General features: G+C 40.1%; 1 protein-coding gene across 1 annotated transcript in view; it reads right to left on the reverse strand.

Annotated features, from left to right (window-relative positions):
• Nucleotides 1-3,037: 3,037 nt before the first annotated feature.
• Nucleotides 3,038-15,394, reverse strand: part of LOC128527431 (carbohydrate sulfotransferase 8-like) — an 89,834-nt gene continuing 77,477 nt past the window's right edge. Inside the window, exons 3-4 of the mRNA XM_053499780.1 lie at nt 4,875-4,912; nt 3,038-4,751 (exon numbers count right to left, since the gene is read on the reverse strand). Coding sequence (XP_053355755.1) covers nt 3,612-4,751; nt 4,875-4,912 — 1,178 coding nt within the window. The 3' untranslated portion in view covers nt 3,038-3,611. The remainder of the gene's footprint in view (nt 4,752-4,874; nt 4,913-15,394) is intronic.

Genomic DNA, 15,394 nt, shown 5'->3' on the forward strand with positions numbered 1-15,394 from the left:
CAGGGTATAGACAAGTGAGTGAGTGAGTTAATAATAATAATAATAATAATATTTATTTATTTATTCATTTTCAGCTGTATTGTTTAAAATCTTACATGCATAGATGGCGTCTATCATTTAGCAGTGTTTACACAAGCATATAAAAGGCCACAAGCGTAAAAGATGAATGCATAAATATTTATTCATAGACACTCAACACAGATAGTTGGATAGATAGAGAGAGAAAGAGAGAAAGACAGAGAGAGAGAGAGAGAGAGAGAGAGATCTTCACCACCTGAAGAAAGTCTTCCTGATTCACGCCGCTTCATTGGCAGTGTAAAAATAAGGCAAAGGGCATCAGATGACAGATCTGTACACATTTACATTCACATGTTTTCCACTGTACGATCGTCTTCATACAGATGTTCAGCGGAGCGAGGTGAGAACGAGGCGATCCGTCGTTCTGCTTGAGTTAACACACGGCATCTGAAACACTTCGACAGTACGTTTACTCGTAAAACACATCTGTGCATGACTACATGTGCTCCTTATACACCTACATACCTCTTACTATACTTATTTTACTCTATAGAACCATTTTAATATATTACCTCTGTATACCATAAAGCTCTGTATCTCTTCACCTTTAGCTCTCATTCTTTTTTAGAAAATACAATCAATAAGAAAATATTGTAATCTTTTCATACACAGCTGTTATGATAGCTGTAAATAAACGAAACAAAACAAAACAAAAACAAACAAAATAATAATAATAATAATAATAATAATAATAATAAACCTGCAGGCTTATTACAGGGTTGTTACATGGTTTACAACATGGATTAATACATTGTTACATTACTTTTTCTTTTTTTAGTTAACACAACACCTTTGTTTGTTTTGGTCTTAGATTACCAATTAAACAGATAAACCAAATAACATTTCCACAGAAGATGTAGGAGGTTACACACCAGTTAAAGAGAGTATTACATGGAAGTTTCTTGTGACCATTTGGGATTTCTGCAACCGAATATCTCCTGAATTTGAGGTTTGTGACATCAGGGGTGTCAAATGTTCAGACTGGCACGGACTGGCTTCTAATTCTAATTAAATGTGTTCATTTAAAATTAATTGGAGAACTATTTGAAAACTGATATAATAAAATGCTCGATTGTTCCACTAGGGGTGAAGCATGGCAATACTCTAAGCATTAGCTTGGCTGCTAACAAAATGCGCTAAAGAATTAGCTCCTTATCTTCATGCTGAAAAAAAAATTAACTTATGGTGATGCGATCACAATTTTTACATCATTTAGTTGCTGATAATGCATATTAAACAACCTTCCTAACAAATGTTTTGAAATCTTCTTTAGTTCCATGTTGTAACCACAGACTGTGTAAATAAGAACTGGGCGAACCCTCTGAGACCTCACACACAGGGTTGTGAAAGCTCTAGTCGTCACCATCTTGCCAGGGACTGACTCTGCATGAACATTGGTTTATCCATAAGTGAGTAAATTTGCGGAATGAACCGAGCCTGGCTGCTGTTCACAACACGCCTTCCTAGCTCAGTTACCACTCACAACCACTTAGCTTAGTTTTAGCTTTAGCTTAGGTTAAATGCTATAGTGGCTAATATAATGTTCTATACTATAGCAGTTGATTCAACTCCATTATCCATTCCCTACTCACCATCCCACCGTCAGCGCCAAAATGTCTTGTAATAAATTAAACTACAACAATTTCAATTAGTTGGTTATATAAATTGATGCATAGAAGACAACACACCTACAATGCAACTGTCACTCATATCAGCCATGCCCCTAATTATGCAAGGTTTTATAAAATTTTAATGGATTTGTTACATACAAACTACAGTTGTCAGGAACAGACATCTGTACAGTAACACTGGTTACTGTAACCGAAACAGCTTTATGTACCAGGATGTAAACATGTTTATTTCGATTTAGGAGCCATCCAAGGAATTGCGTGTTTTGGAACTTTTCACAACTGGAGGTTGTCCATTGGTTGTAACCCAACAAAGAATATAAAAAGAGCAAATTATTTTAGCAATTTACGCAACCCATGTTTGTACATATTTAAACTTAATTGCTGGCTGATCTCATTTAAGAGGTGCTGAAGTTCCTGATGTGCTTGGTATCTTAATTTTGGTGCAACCCACTTGACATTGGTCTAAGTGTGCTTTCATACTAGATATGACTGCGCCATACTGTGCCCAAGTACTACTGCCCTGCTCCCCTCTCCAATGTTGACCAGCTTCACATTAGTAACGTTGTTCAATACCTAAATACACTTGTTTTTCTAACAAGTACAAGGAAGTCAACCTTTGCAATATGACTATTATTATTGATTGTATTTTTGGGAAAATGACAAAAATGAGTGCAGTCCAATGAAGCCAATAGGTAACATACAGTAGATGATGTCACATTCTAAACAGCAGTCCACGTCAAATTTTTGGAATGATTAGCTTTTACCGTGGCCAAGCACACCTTACCATGTTCAAGAGCTACTTTTTAAGTGGACTTTGGCGTGTAATCACCAGTTGCATACAATGAGTTTGACACCCCTATGTTACAAGATGATTTATAATCCAATACAGGAAACTCTTATTTTGCAGCATGGCCAATTATCACACACACACACACACACACACACACACACACACACACACACACACACATGGCAAAACATAAAGCCATACTTATACAAATACATAGAAAAATATAAAATCCTCTGAATGCCCTTTTTACAAAAACTGAATATTATATTTACTGTTATTCTTTCAAATTTTAAGTTCTAAAGAGCGAGGGATGTTACGTTTAGTGGAAGAAACAGTTGAGAGGGATTCAGTATATGTAGAATTAGTCTGTTAATGGTTTTGAATTGAACTGAAGATAAAAGTCTAATATATGATCAGAATGATTAGTTTCGGTCCTATTGGTGTTGCTTAAAGTGTTAATGATTTAAAGCAGTATGTTTTGCAGTTAGCATGGGTTAATAATACAAGGGGTGTTCAAGTGAAACCGGGACTTTAAATGAACTTGGCATTTACAGAAAGACTTCAAGCACAGTATGGTAATGAGACTCTTAGTTGCAGGAAATATTTTAAATGTCCCAGCCGAGATGGCTCGGTGCCCACTGCTGTCGTTCCTGTGAACATTTAGAGAACATAACCATCAATCCATGAAAGTCGACAGAACTTGTCACCAACGTGCTGAAGAGACGCATATGTCCATGGGAACTGTACACACAATCATTCATTAACACCACTTGCATATTACAGGAACTCGTCTGGGAGGCCACATCCCCCGTACAGTCCTAACCGCGCTCCAAGCCATTTTCGTATGTGTGGGCTATTAAAGAAGTTTGTGGGAGGCCAGCATTTCAGACATGAAGCAGGCAGTCTGATCTTTCTACCTTGATGATATCCAAGCGCTAGTTAAACTCTAAGTGAGAAATAAAGGGAGTTTTTCTCTCATAACTGTTTAAAAGTCCCGGTTTGACTTGAACGCCCATCATATATAAATGTGTGTAGCTTTTCATACACCCTCAGTTTTTGACAGTTTTGCAAATACAGCCAGGACAACAACAACAAAATATGTCACAGCTTTATCAATACAGGTCTTCAAAGGGTTTGGAGTAGTTGAACATCAGGTAGTCCATGTAGTAGAAGTCATACGCCCTCTGCTTCTCCGAAGCATTGAGCTGTGTGAAGTACTGCCATGTGATCCGTGTGGAAGTCCTGGCAGCTTCAGGGTTCCTGTCCTTGAATGTGGGGAAAGTGAGGTTTTTTGGAGCTCCAGTCATGCGCAACAGGAAGTTGGCTTCCTCCTCCAAAGTCTCGAATTTGCCGATAAAATCATAGTCGAGCAAGCATGGGCTGCAGAGCTGACTCACAGGCTCCCAGTGTATGTCCATGCCCACAGGACGATGGACATCCAACAGGTAGCGGATGAACTCCTGGAAGGTGACACCGCTTCCTGTCCTGAGTGCCGATTTAGATGCATTCACCCTGTACTTGGAGATAATAGGCTTTCCAAACACAGGATGGTAGTACGAGTTGGGGCTTTCAAACTTGTCCCTGAAGGCTGAGACCAGACGCTCCATCGGCTCCCTGACAAACAGCACCTTTGTGTAGGAGCGGAGGCGCTCGGCAATAGAGCGACGATCAAAGCTGTCCAACCTCTTTAAGTTGTTGCTGTAGTGAACAGCGTCGTGTTTTATCTCTTGTGTGGAGGATGCAGCACCAGCAAGCACCATCAACACTCGCTTCCAATTGGAGCAGCCAGCTTTGGGTACCTCGCAGTAGAGCAGCTTGTGCCTGTCCTCTACATAGATACGAGACACATGGTGTGGTGTTATCGTTCGTGAGATGTTGCTCTTGTATTTGGCGCACACATCCTTGATTAGGCGACGGCGAGCTTCCTGGATACGGGACAGTCGCATCCAGTTCTCAGATATAGAATGTGATGATGAGGATGATGATGATGATAATGATGATAAGGAGGACGAGAAGGAAAAGAGGGAGGAGGAATTAGACACGGGACGGATCACTGTGCTGGTTTTGAGGAGTTTCCGGTGGCGTTTGGTGATCCTCTGAGAAGCTTGATTTGGTTTGTTCCACTCAAAGGCAGGAAACTGCACTGGTGAGATGGAGTTATCAGCACTCGGTTCATCTGCTCTGTGCTGTCTGTTCGACAGAACTCCCATAGGACCACTTTTACCATCACTGTCTTGCTGGGCGCACAGTTCCTGCAGCACGGAAAAGAAAAACTTACTGTATGAAGAACAGAAGATGTGCACTAAGTATCAGATCAGATTCCCTTCTTTGGTGTACATTAACATATGAACACGCAAATAAATGTCTTCCCTTACCTCCCTCATGTGCCGTGTCATGCCGCTGAACTCGACCCCTGTAAGGAAGGGACAGAGAGAGACAAAAAAGGTAATTATTACTATGCATGAGTTTATATTTCAAGGTTTAAAAACACCTGAAGTTTCTTAAAAAAAAAACTTATGCATGTGCTATGAACCAAAAGTCCATCATGTCTCGTCGGAACAATGCTTCTCATCTCCATGGTTTTGTTCTATTAGCTCTAGCTCATTAAGTGTTCACAAGATGTGTAGAAGCTGATCAAGAAAATCTAAAAATCTTACATTAGGTCTAAAAGCCAATAAGATAAAGAGGACTTTGGCTTCTTTGCATAATGTTCAGCACACTGGCACGAGGCTGATGTCACATGCCAAGCACACCTTCTTAATGGAAGGCACTGAAAACCCACAACCTTTTCCTTCACTTCCTTTAACACAAAAACAAATGTGTTTTTGGGGTTTCATTTGGGGTTGCATGTCCTGCTCTGAGCATTCTATACTCTGAAGAAAACCAGCCTCATGCTCGCTCACCCACCGACTCACTCACCCACTCACCCACCCACTCACCCACTCATCCACCCACTCACTCACCCACCCACTCACCCACCCACTCACCCACTCACTCACCCACCCACTCACCCACTCACCACTCACCCACTCACCCACTCACTCACCCACTCACTCACTCACCCACTCACTCACCCACCCACTCACTCACCCACCCACCCACCCACTCACTCACTCACCCACTCACTCACTCACTCACCCACCCACTTACTCACTCACTCACCCACCCACTCACTCAACCACCCACCCACTCACTCACCCACCCACTCACCCACTCACTCACCCACCCACTCACTCACTCACCCACCCACTCACTCACCCACCCACTCACCCACTCACTCACTCACTCACCCACCCACTCGACTCACTCACTCACCCACCCACTCACTTAACCACCCACCCACCCACTCACCCACTCACTCACCCACCCACTCACTCACTCACTCACCCACCCACTCTCTCACCCACTCACTCACTTACTCACTCACCCACCCACTCACTCACTTGCCCACTCACCCACCCACTCACTCAACCACCCACCCACCCACTCATCCACCCACTCACCCACTCTCACCCACCCACCCACTCACTCACTTACTCACTCACCCACTCACTCACTTACTCACTCACCCACTCACTCACCCACCCACTTACCCACTTACCCACTCACTCACTCACTGTCTATACCACTTTATCCTGTGTACAGGGTCATGGGGGGCCTGGAATCTATCCCAGGACACCTAAGGCACAATTCAGGGTACACCCAGGATGAAACATGCAAAGCACACATACACACACACTCAATCACACAATATGGGGAATTTGGGAATACCAATTATCCTAACCTGTATGGTTTTAGACTGGGGGAGAAAACCAGAGTACCCAGAGGAAACCCACGAGGGGAAAACATGCAAACTCCACACTCTCTCCTACACACACGCACACACAAGGCAGGAATCAAACTCGGACCCTAGAGGTGCAAGACAACATTGGTAACCACTAAGCCACCATGCCCCAGCCTGATTCCCCACCATTTAATCATATAACCGCTGGTACCTACTTAAACCTTGAGTTCTTAGCTCTCTCTCTCTCTCTCTCTCTCTCTCTCTCACACACACACACACACATATGCTCTGCCTTAAAGCTGCTCTCTCTTTTTCCTGTCTTAACACCCCTCAGACGTGCCCTTGCTATCCATATTCACTTTCCTGCCATCTTTCTTTGAAAAAAAAAAAAGATTTTTTTTTGAAGAGCATCACTTTTTTTCAACCAGGACATATTCGATTCCTAATGCTAGACCTAGAAAGAAAAAATATTCATTCCAGTGTTTTTGCCCGACTGTTGCTGTAGTCAGTTCCCAGAAGGCATTAGTGCATCAGAGCGTAGGATTTGTACACAGGAAGTCTGCCATGCTGCTTCATCCATCCTGCTTCTGACGCATTTGACTTTTCAAACTCTCTCTGCCGAGTTTGACTTCAACTTTCCTTATTTGTTCACTGCTGATTGTCTCCCTTTAGTAGTTTCTGTCTTCTAACCTTCTGTGTTTTACCAACCTTCAACCTTCATCCTCCGTGTCATTTACAGTGAGTGGCATTACAGTATATAACATTTCCGCCATGGTTCTGTTAGAGCGCTGCGGAACGAGACCCCGCCCACTTAACGAGCGTTTTCCTCTGAGCGGCATCTCAAGGTACGCCATGATTACAGTAACAGATCTGACATGTTTGAGCAGCAAGCGCGTGTGAGTAGTAATTATGTGACTCAGTGGCTCAGCATCCATCGTTCACAATGAACCGAGAGAGGTTGAGAAAACACTCTCACACTCGCAGGTTTATTCAGAGGAGGTCAGAGAGCATCGCTAGGATGATTGACACTGCGGTGCAGCTGCTTTATATTTAGTAGGAACGAGTGCGATGTGGTTGTTACTCTGGTGTAAAAGCCTAAAATGATGTTTAAACCTCTCACGCGTCTTTAACGCAGATGGTGTAAATATATACCAAAGCTGTCAGTCAGCATGTTTATTCCGTCTGCAGCAAGGGTGTGTGTGTACAGTATGTGTGGTAGTCCATAACAGGAGGTATAGGTGTAATGTTTTTCAGCTACGGCGGACCCAATGTATGAACAGTACCTCGCTCTCATACTGTAACTCCGTACATTTGTGTTGCTGGAGGTGATGAATGAAACGATATGCTTTATGGTGTGATACCGAAACAAGGCAAAAATCACTCATGTAAGGTCGTTAATCATTTGGTGGCCCTGCGCTAACAGATGGTACACGTAAGTGTTGAGAAGACCTCATTAAATAAAGAATAATGATTATTGTACTAGAGCAAAGCTGAATTTTCAGAAGGTGTTGATTCATTTTCTACACTAACAGCTCTTACAGTACAGTAGATCCATCTGACTGTGAGAAAAAATGATAGGTGACAAATAATGCATTCATTTGAATGAGGTATCGCTTTGATGGGTGCAACGTGTTCACGTGAATTTGATGGATGATGGATGGAATAAATACTTTACACCTAATAAAAATAGATGTTTTTTTTTTCTTTCTTCTGTTATAAAACGTGTATGAAGACTTTTAAGGAAGGTGTCTCCAGTGTCAGTGGTTTTTCCTTCGTAACATATCAACTGCACGTATTTCTCCGTATTTTCTTCAAACAACAGAAAAGTTGGCTACTGACGGAAATGTTTAAATCTGCTGTAACATATACTGTATAGAATACGGATCTTACATACAGTACTGCACAAAAGTCTTGACTCCCATCATTTCTTTATTTTTCACTTCAAAAAGAGCCAGACCTATTTGTATTTTTTTTTTTTTTGACCTTCTTGTATTTGAGTAATAATACTCCAGGCTTCATGAAAGACGTTTTTGTCTTTAATTTCCAGTTCAGTCCGTGTGTACCTGAGCAGTGAACAAATGACTCTGTTTGTTAAGACACACAAGTGACCTATGAATCATTCAAGCATAAAAATATCCAGAAAGAAACAAGTGCAGATGCTGACAGATGTTCATGCCAGTGATTATATACTGCTGATACTGAATGGTTGGAATAGAAAAGAGGGGAAACAAGGCTGCTGCTGAGGTTATTACAGTTATTTTTAGGGCACAAGCACCATGACATCAGCACGATGATGACATGACTATGATGTCAAACACACACACGCACACACACACACACACACACACACACATACTACACACACATACTACACACACATGCTTGGGCCTGCTGGTTGTTGCTTGCAACTATATTTTTTTATTTTATATTTAGGCACTTTGAAGCCTGTCACAGAAAAAAAAAAACTGTCCCCATTTCTTTAATATAATCTATCATTAACAGTATAATTAATATAATTAATGTATCATTAAATTGAATCTAATATAAAAAATAGGGGGTCAATACTTTTGCACAGTATTGTATCTCGTGGACGTTCCAGAGCATTAACTGTAACTGGCAGTGCAATACTTCTAGTGCAAAAAATAAATAAAAATAAACGACAACTTCGGACCATGCTGTTACGGGAAATTAAGAGCACATCACATCATCCTAGTCTGGGTTTTGTTCAGTGCTGTGGTTCTGTAGGCATTACACATTACACTAATTTGCTATTGAAATAAAGATAATTGTCAAAAGATTCATAAAATCAGTTTTAAACTCAAGGTGCATTTACATGGACATTAATATTTTATTGATAATCATCTGAATTATTGCTCACTTAGAATAAAACTGCAACGTGTCATCACTTTAACTGGGACAGTCTGACCCCGGCCGGCCCAATCAAATACAATTTCAGTGAGAAGGTGTTTGTGAGGTGGACCTTAATCTGTTTAGACGGTACATATTAGCCATGTAAACACCTGATCTGGGAATAAGTATATTATTTCTGTGCATGTTCACCCCGAGTGGAGGAGTGACGAGTGACGAGTTCCGGGAGGATAATTGAGCTGTTCAGTAAACTGCATGAGAACAAACAAATCCCTCCTGTTAGTGTTTACTTAAGAATCCTGACCTAACCAAAAAGAAAAAGATAAAATCAAATAATAATAATAATAATAATAATAATAATAATAATAATGGTGTATTTTCTGTTATATTTTCCAGCAGATTAAATGCTTTACATTTGCACACATCAAAAGATTTATACTCTAAATAAACACTTTGATCATGTAAACACACATCTTATCAGATCAGCTTAAAATCCATGTTAACATCTTCAATCAGAATGGTTTTAATCAGATTGAAAAAAAAAACATTGTCCATGTAAACACAGCTACTAGGTGTTGGAAAATCATTTCCCTATGAAAGGGATTTGTTCAGCTGCTTCCATGAACAGGAGCAGGTTTTTGGTTGTATGATGCTGAATAAAGTAAAAAGCTTCGCCTCAAGTCAGGGCTAATGCTATCACTTTTGGTATTGGGTGACATTTGAGGCACTGAGCAGCCTCCACTCCTGAAGGACGGCGCTTTGTGCAGCCGGGACTCAAATGTCACCAGCAAAGAAACACAACCCGTCACTTTCACGGCAAGACAAAAGGCTTTTCAGGCACTCGTAGTGAGGTGGTCCGTAAACATGTTGAACTTTGGCATAAATTAGTAGCAAGATATTTCATCCATCTGCATAAATCGTGCTTTTTGTCCCTCTTTTCCCAGACCATGGATACACGCTAAAAGACGCTAATACACACTGCTGCTTGTGACGACACACTGGATAATTACAGCTTCAAACACGCCGCGCTAAAAAGTTCAGAGACAGAAGCAAAGTTAGACACGCCGATTCATGTTTATAAAAAAAAAAAAAAAAAAAAAAAAGTCACACTTTAAAAACTCTGTGAAGTTAAAAGCGTCAGTGATGATGAAGCATGTTTAGGACTGAAATGTTCTCAACTGTTGTTTGTGATTTCCACTGTTATATATCATTTTCTTTTATGTTCTTTATATCCTCTGATCCCTTTTTGTCTGAGCCTTCAAACAAATCGTTAGTTTACGCTGTATTAGATTACAAAAAGCAAACCCGCGTGAAATAGCGATGGAGTGAAAAGCGTCATGTTTACACTTTTTTCATTTGAAGAGAATTATTTTATTCAACAAACAGATGGCAAAGATTTTCATTGTTTATTTGCTGCAGCCAGACCATATGAGTCAAATTAATGGAAATTCAAACAGGAAGCTGATGAGAAAAGCAGCATATTTTTTTTTGGTATTTTTAGGGTTGTTTTATTTTACAAAAAGTTTTTATGTGTCGTTTAATTTGCGAGTGGATTGAATCCAAACTTAATGAAAACACATCTTAAAAAACATTAAAACAAGTAGGTGTATAAATGCCAAAAAACAGCAGGTGATTCAAGGCTCAGGAATAAATAAAAAAATCCTCTAGTATAAAATCTATAGTATATTTACAATACATGCATATACAGTACAGGGTGGGGGGAAATGAACTAGGCAATATTTAATGGCGGTAGAACTTGTAGTCTCACTGGAGCACCCCCAATCCGCCCAAACACAATGGTGCAGCACCCCAGTTTGCTCGTCCTGTGCGTGCGCGGTTAGACCAGCATTTCCATTCCAGGACGTTGACTGGGACGACGAGGATCTCATGAATGGCCTGAAAGAAGCCCAGATCTCACTACATGTGATTTTTTTTTTGTAAGGTTACTCAAAGTCGGAGGTGTACAGGACAAAACCTCAGGAGGTTCTCAGCAATATCACAAACCACTTCCTTCAATAAACTGTGAGGAAACTGGTTGATGCCACCGGTGCCTATATTCAAATTTAAGGATTTGCTTTCATTTGCCTACAGTATGTAAATAAAGAATGATTTGTTGCAATAAATTTGTATTAGAAACATGGACTTTATTACAAATTTTTAATGCCTAGTTACTTTTCACCCATTCTGTAAGTAACAAGCCTATGCGTTTAAGGAGTTTTATTAATGATCACCTAAATAAATAAATAAATAAATACACACATACATATTTTTTACAGCTCAAACAAGCCTGGCTTCTTAAATCTCAAGACTTCTGGATCTAATCCACACTGAATCAGGTCGTAGTTAAAGAGTCGTTAAAAATATGCTTCATGTACAGATCCTAATATATGGATATGAGAAACACGATGATGCGCATTATAACATAATCTAGAACTAAATGTAATTGCCATATCAGTTGGAGATGCAGGATGGTCATATCAGGGGATTTTGAGGTGCATAATCTGTGACTAGATGTAAAAGAGCTGTGTGTTTTGTTTTGTTTTTTCCTCCCCAGTCTTTAGTCATGTCTAACTCCCAGGACAGGTGAAGGCTATTACATTCTTCCTTTCAAGGCAATCGAAACCCAGCCAGGTGCATCTTTTCAAATAACGCTGCTCATGCAACATTACGAGCTAGTGTAACACGTTTGGAGAAAAGCACTACCCATGCACTTGCACTTTTTGAGGACATTCGAATGCCCATGATTATCTTCTGTCACTGTGATTGATATGGGAGCTTAAGTGTGCCACCTCTTCTTTCCTGAGAGCATGGACAATTTGGCTCTCCGTGGAGAGCTGTGAGATCATCAGGATTTGCGATCTTACAATCTCGGGATGATTGGGTGAACAATTTCCTGTTGCACCGCTCGGGACAAGGAGAGATCTTTCCATTAAATTGATGAATTATGAATTATAAATTAGTGAATTTTAAAAAGCTTTTTCATCAGTAAGTTGCTAATATATATTTTTTTCTTTTTTATGTCACTGAGCCATTCTGCATGATAAAACAGTGGTTGTTTTGTTATAAGATTTAAAGATAGACAGTGTATAATGCACTCACTGCCTATTACTTTACATTAGGTACACCTTGCTAGGACTGAGTTGGAGGCTATTTTGTCTTCAGATCTGCCTTAATTTCTCATGGCATAGATTCAACAAGGTGCTGGAAACATTCTCTAGAGATTTTGGTCCATATTGACATGAGAACGTCACGCCGTCACTGCAGATTGCACATCCGTGATGTAAATCGCTCATCCCAAAGGTGCATTACTGGATTGAGATCTGGTGACTGTGGAGGCCGTGTGAGTACAGTGAACCCACTCTCATATTCATGAACCCAGTCTTTGTGAAATGCCACATTACCCTGAAGTCATAAAGGGATTGACATGATTAGCAACAATACTCAGGTAGGCTGTGTAGTTTTCACCACGCTTAATGGCAAAGTGTGCAAAGAAAATCACCTCCAGCAGCCAGGATCCAGGCTTTCATGTTGTTTAAGCCAACCATCCGACCCTACCATCCGTGTGCCACAGCAGAAATTGAGACTCATCAGACCAGAAAACGTTTTCCTATTCTTCTATTGTCCAATTTTGGTGAGCCCATGTGAATTGTAGCCTCGGGTTCCTGCTCTAAGCTGACACCCGTGTGGTCTTCTGCTGCTGTAGCCCATCTGCTTCAAAGTTCAGAGTGTTGTGTGTTCAGAGATGTTCTTCAGCATAGCATGGTTGTATTAAGATGTTGTTTCAGTTCCTTTTGCCTTTCCATCATCTTAAACCAGTCTAGTCATTCGCCTCTGACCTCTGGCATAGACAAGGCATTTTCAAAACCCATCATTTGCTTCCCCATTCTGATGCTTGGTTTGAACTTTAGCAGATCGTGACCATATCAACATTCTGTCATCTGATTGGGTGATTAGATATTTGCATTAGCAAGCAGTTGAACAAGGTATTCAATGTATATTCAATGCATAGGGAGATCATGAAAGATGCATTACTAAAGAGAAGAAACACTACATTGTATTTGGAATTAAAAGTAAAAATGTACTATTGGTCCATTGTTTTTAACTCCCACCTCAAACCCAATACACTTTTTGTGACAATGACGTGCAATAACAGAGCAATAAATGAATAAATAAAGAAATAAAAGCTTTAGATGCATAGATATGGAAATGAAGCAGTGGTGTTTTATTACCTACTCATATTTAAACAACTCATGCTATTATGCACACACCAACTGATATTCTCATCATGTTCACAGCTTTATTCATTGGCCTCTTTTATTTATGAAGAGTCGCAGCTCGCTGGTGAAATAAATGAATTGCGCGGCACTCGTGGCGTTTGCAATATTTCTACGTGGCAGAGAACTGAGACAAATCAGCGTCTCCCTAATGAAGAGAAAGAGTGAGCACTCATCACACTGTCAATATAACCAAACATACGAATCCAACCAATACACATGCACACACAAACACACCCTCTCTGCCTCTTTTATAAATGTCCAAGGTGATATTTTACTGTTATTAAAATTTCTCGCAGCCCTCTCCACCTCTTCTCCACCTGCGGCTCTGTTTTAATCTCCTTAACATTTAATAACCGGAGAAGAGTTTATATCCATCTACGTGCCAGAGGAACTGTTTCTCTGTCTCGCTGCGTGGCATCTGCTGCTCCTGACACACACGAACAAATGAGAGAACGCAGGCGGGGTTTTATTCCCACCCTGATTACCTTTGCCTATCAAACTGACAAAAAGCCACGCATTAGCAAAACTTCCAGAATACACAACCGGCTTAGGTTTGTTGAGCTCAATGTGCTCCGAATAGTGATCATTCACTCAATAAGCCCAGACAATGAGGTCGCTGGGCATCCTTAGGCTGCTTTCAGGTTAACTACAGTTGCTTTGTACTATGGTAAAGCAAAACTGCCCCCACCACTTCCCCAGGTTTCCAGCTTTCACATTTCACGATATTCTGTGAGTGCATTACGCATCTACACTCTCCAATGCAGCAGGGGGCAGTATGCACCTTTTCGTGTATATTATTAAGCTTGGTACTCTAATCCATGCAAGGCCAGGTTACAAAGTCAAAGCACGGAAAAAAATAAAAATTGTGTCATGTTGTTCGCCATAAAACTAATGCAATAATAATAATAATAATAATAATAATAATAATTATTATTATTATTATTTTCCGTTTAAACAATTCCGATTAAATGATTTGTTGTGGCACTCATTAATAGAAGCAGCTGAAACAACAGGAATAAAAAAATAGGCAGCATATTCTGCTAACTTCCTAAAGCATCCGATTGATCTAGAAATTTTAACTCAAATGAATTATTTTGTAATTATTATTAATTAATTAATTAATTAATTAATATGCAACGATTTTTTTATACAAATTAATCATATGACCATGTTTGACCCTAAAGACTTCTCATAATCGCAGAGTGGTTACCTGGCTGTGTGTGATAACAGTACATTTAAAGATGAACAACATGTTTCATTATAATAAAGTTTCCAGATGGAAGTTCGGATAAAGCTTTCGAGCTACTTTTACAAATATAAACATAAGACTTGAGATTTGTGACTCTGGTGAATAAAGCTCTAGGTTTGTTGGTTTTTGGATCTGAAGAATCTGGGTTCGAGCCCCGCCGTGGGTGGGTTGCCACACCGCGTACTACACAGCCAGAGCATGCAGAGGCGGTCCTATTCAAAAAGTTTTAATTTAACATTTGTTAAATGTTAACGTTTAAGATTCCTCTAACCAGTTTGCCATGCATTCCTTTATTCCAATATTACACGCTTATAATAAAATAGTAGGTTATTAATCACATACTATGACTGCAATTAACTAGATTCAAATGTATTAATCGATTGCCAGCACGTATCCTGTCTTGACATGTTTTAAAGGTTTGTAAAGTCGGTTTGCACTGTCTTCAGCATAAACTCTCTCCAGTAGGCGTCTCTGAGTTCCTAGCACAGATACAGCATGCATACATGCTACTGTATATTCACGCCAATGATCAAGCGTGACATGAGAACAACAAGTGCTTAGAATAAAGGTCAAATCAATCTGCTTTTTGGTAATGAGGTGTGTACATCATTAAGACACGTCCATCTCCGTGGTTTATTCAAAGATCGCTTATTCCACATTAATCAATCATAATGACTACAGTACACAGGTCTGCACATTCTTTATGCTTGAAAATGC

Source organism: Clarias gariepinus, chromosome 7 (assembly GCF_024256425.1).
Source record: "Clarias gariepinus isolate MV-2021 ecotype Netherlands chromosome 7, CGAR_prim_01v2, whole genome shotgun sequence".
NCBI lineage: Eukaryota > Metazoa > Chordata > Actinopteri > Siluriformes > Clariidae > Clarias > Clarias gariepinus.